General features: G+C 44.4%; 1 protein-coding gene across 1 annotated transcript in view; it reads right to left on the minus strand.

Annotated features, from left to right (window-relative positions):
- Positions 1 to 4,050, minus strand: part of BCO2 (beta-carotene oxygenase 2) — a 55,461-nt gene that overhangs the window by 32,700 nt on the left and 18,711 nt on the right. The window contains 2 exon segments of the mRNA XM_015562470.1: positions 456 to 571; positions 747 to 958. Coding sequence (XP_015417956.1) covers positions 456 to 571; positions 747 to 958 — 328 coding nt within the window.

A 4,050-nucleotide genomic window follows, 5' to 3' on the forward strand; every position in this document is an offset into this window, starting at 1 on the left:
ACTTAATATTTTTTAAAATATATTTTGATTTATTTCAGAGAAGAAGGGAGAGAGAGAGAGAAACAGCAATGATGAGAGATAATCACTGATAGGCTGCCTCCTGCATGCCCCCTACTGGGGATTGAGCCCGCAACCCAAGCACCCTTGACTGGAATTGAATCCAGGGCCCTTCAGTCCACAGACCGACACTTTATCTACTAAGCCAAACCAGCTAGGGCATAAATGTTATTCTCTTCCTCCCTAACCCTAGCCTGCAGGGACTAAGAAAGAAGTATAAAAGTATGGAAAGCCAACACAAGGTCATTCTAATCAGGACAGCGAGTGCACAGTGGGTAATTTGGTTATGTTTGGCTACGGTTCCAATTTCTTATTCAGATATCTACTATGCTGAAAAGTATTTTGAATGAAAAGAAATTTGGGGGTCCATTTTATTCATTTTTTAACCTACATTTTACCTTTTCTGTTTTTTCCAGGGTTTCAATGTCCACTTTATTCATAAAGTTGGTCTCAGTGCTCAGGTAGTAATCACCCTTGTACCGCACATAGTTGACACTGGTGTTGTCTGTTATTGCTGAAACCAAACCCCAGAGTTATTGAAGCACCACAAGAGGAGGGAGAAAGCAGTGTAAACATCCTCTCACACTGAAAAATCTATTTCAAACTCTATATAGAATGTCATATCACATAACAATCTAAATAATCACCATTATCACCTGCAAATTCTCGGCCAAGTAATAGCTGCTTACCAGGTAGCTCAAACTTGGACATGAAACGTTCAAAAACATTCCTGCATGGATCAGGGAGAGCCAGTGTGCCAAATTCTGAGATCACAATTCGATTCTGAGCACTGTTGGCCTTGTATGTATCACTCTGTAGAAACTTGCTCCTATATGTGACGGTGCCCTTCTCCATCCTAAACTGGTGAAGCAACGCCATCCCATCAAACCAGTGATTGTACCTTCAAATGGGAGCAAAAATAGAAAAACAAATGTTAATAAGAAAAACATGGGGTCAGAATGAGAGATTTCAAATATAGAGATAACAAAATGGAATGGGTTCTCAGCACAGCCCAATTAGTCAGAGAACCTGAAATTAAAGGATGATAGCTTGAGTACATCCTGGAGTACAACAGGACAGAGCAACTTACCTTCTCCTGACCCTTACCCTCTGTCAAAAACCTCACACTTCAGAAGGCTGAAGAAAAACCCTAAGCTGGTGCCTCCTAAAATAATTCTGATCTTTACCATTGACAAGGAGACAATTCTGAGATGTTCTAAGTTGAATTATAGCAGGCCAGAGTGTAGAAGGAAGGGACGAGAAGGGGTTAGTCAGCTAACTTCAGGGCACAACCAACAAAAGACTGCTTTCATTCCTGAGTGTAAGTGGGAACTTTGAATTAACCCCCAGGTGGCTATTCCCATCACTATCTGAAAGAGACTACCAGGCATCGCCCACTGGAGGAGCCTGTGCTTCTTGCTTACACAGGAACTTTCTACAACCAACCCAAAGGAGCAAACAGATGCTGCATCTATCCCAGAACTGAGCCTCCTTTGCCGTATCCAACCCACCTTGTTTTTAGCCAATGTAAATTCTTTCCAATGTACATCTTTCTTCCCCCTACCTGATGTATAAAAAGCCCTTCAACTCCAGGACAGAGGACATATTATACAGACTCCCAACAGCAGACTAGACAATCGCAAGAATCAAGTCAAAGATTTGAAATACGAAGAAGCAAAAAACACCCAACCAGAAAAACAAAAAGAAAAAAGAATCCGAGGAGGAGAAAATGGCTGAGGTTTAGACAGACGTGTCGGTGCCTTGTCCCGGAGCAGATAAGGGCGAGCAACTGAAATGGGTAGCATACAGCCTGAATAAGCAGAGGAGATTCAGCTGAGAGACAGTCTGCAGCCAGGAAAGACAGAGAACTCCTAGAAAAAGGGAACAGTTAGAGGTTGAGGCTGAAACCTCTCCAGGTGCGCCGGCTCAGCTGCGGAGACTGTGCCATCTTGAGTGGCTGTCACCGGCATCCAGAGACCAGTTACTAACCCGGCAACAACGGCTCTCAAGCAGCGGGACTACGTGAACTCAGAGGAGCCCTGCTTCTCCCCACAGAAAGGTTAGACTTCCCCCAAAGGTGCGGTTTGCAGTTTAGGTTGGAGAGTGGAACGTGCGCAGCGGGGGTGGGGACTCTGCGCCCCACAAAGACCGCGGCCGTTGGAGCCAGCATGACCCACAAGTGTGGAAGGGCTCCCCCAAGGCTGCTGGCAGCAGGGAACGCTATAAATAAGCCCACAGTTGGACTGGACACAAACGGGCAGCCTCAGAGTACGCCAGTTTGCCGGCTACTCGGTGCCAGGAGCCAGACCGCGTGCAGAGACTTCGCGCAGATCTGGAAGGTGGAGACTTGCGAGTTCGCACAACTTCCCAGGCTCTTAAATCTGTGCGTTTGATTGTTGAACCCAGTGCATGGGATTACCCAGTTGGGGTCAGTCGCAGAGCTTATAAGGGAAGGCTGTGCGGGGAGTGACTACTGGGGAACCAGTTCTGGGCAGAGGACATTCCCAAACCAGCTTCTGGTACAATAGAGAACACCTGGTCAGAGAGGTCTTATACCCTCAAAGGTCAATCCCGACGCACTGCCACCAAGAGGCAGAGCCACAAACTGACTCTTCTGTAAATACAGGTAAGGGCTGTCTGGGAAACCAATACAGCCCCCCACTTTTCCCTTTTGCTGTCCTGTTTCTCTTACCCTATTCCTGCTTTAGATTTCCCTATTCTTCTTACCCCCTGTCTAAATTTCACCCTACTTATATATCCCTTTTCCAATCACCTGCCCTAAATCCTTATACACCTCTCCCTTATCTTTCTTCACTATCCAAATTTTTTTCTCTTCTTTTCTCTATTGTTTTGTTGCTGTTTGCTCGATTGTAGAGTATATTGTTTTCTTTTGTTTTGTTTTTAAGGATTGTGAGGTTGTTCTGCTTTTTCTTTTTCTTTTTTCCACCCCCCCACCGGTTATTTTTTTACTTCTGTTTTCCCTTGCCTTGCTTGATATTATTGGTTGTTTGTAGTTTGTATTCACTCCAGGGATCCATTGCTGGAATTTGCTGGGATTAGAGGCGGTTCTATCGGAGTTTTCTCCTCATATGAATAGTCTCCTCCCTCTTCTACTTCATTCTCTTTTCTCTCTCTTTTTTTTTCTATCTTTCTTTTTTTTCTGTTTTCCTCTCTATCTTTTTCTCTTCTTTCTTCCTTATCCCCCAACTCTCTTAGCTTGGGTGTCCACCTTTATTTTGGGTTATTAATACTTTAATTCATTTGTGGTCAGTGCCTGGTACGTTGTGCCTTGTTGTGTTGTATTTTGTGCCTTTAAATCAATGCAGCAGATCCAAGCAACAGCGGCCTCCTGATCACCACACACTCTGTCTGAGGAACAGCTGCTGGGTGGGAAGCCTCCCTCCACCAGCCAGAAGAACCACAACAGCTGTGAACAGCACCCATCAGAGGACCTGCTACCAACAGAGGAGAAGCTGCTACCACAACTTCCCAAGGAGCAACCACAGCCCGAGAAGCCACTTCCACCTTGGGAGCAGCCATTGAACGACTCAATATCTATATATGTCAGTGAGATCAAACATGGGTAGACTAGAATTCCCCAAGGAAAGAAAAGGAGGACTCGCCAGAAAAGCAGCTAAGTGATACAGAGGCATGCAACATGACAGAAAAAGAATTCAGAATAAGGGTCCTAAAGTGCATACACTGGGTGGAGGAAAAAATCGACAATTTATGCAAGAAGCAAGAAGAAACAGATGAAAAAATCAATAAATTATGTAAGAACCAAGGAGAAATGAAGAGTGATATAGCTGCAATAAAAAACATCATGAAAGTTTCAACAGTAGACAAGGAGAAGCGGAGGACAGAATTAGCGAATCAGAAGACAGTGAAATAAAACACACCCAAACTAAACTGCAATTAGAGAAAAAAATTAAAATACAGGAGGAGAGCCTAAGGGAGCTATGGGACAACATGAAATGAAACAACCTATGGATA

Source organism: Myotis davidii, unplaced genomic scaffold (genome assembly GCF_000327345.1).
Source record: "Myotis davidii unplaced genomic scaffold, ASM32734v1 scaffold97, whole genome shotgun sequence".
NCBI classification, from domain to species: domain Eukaryota; kingdom Metazoa; phylum Chordata; class Mammalia; order Chiroptera; family Vespertilionidae; genus Myotis; species Myotis davidii.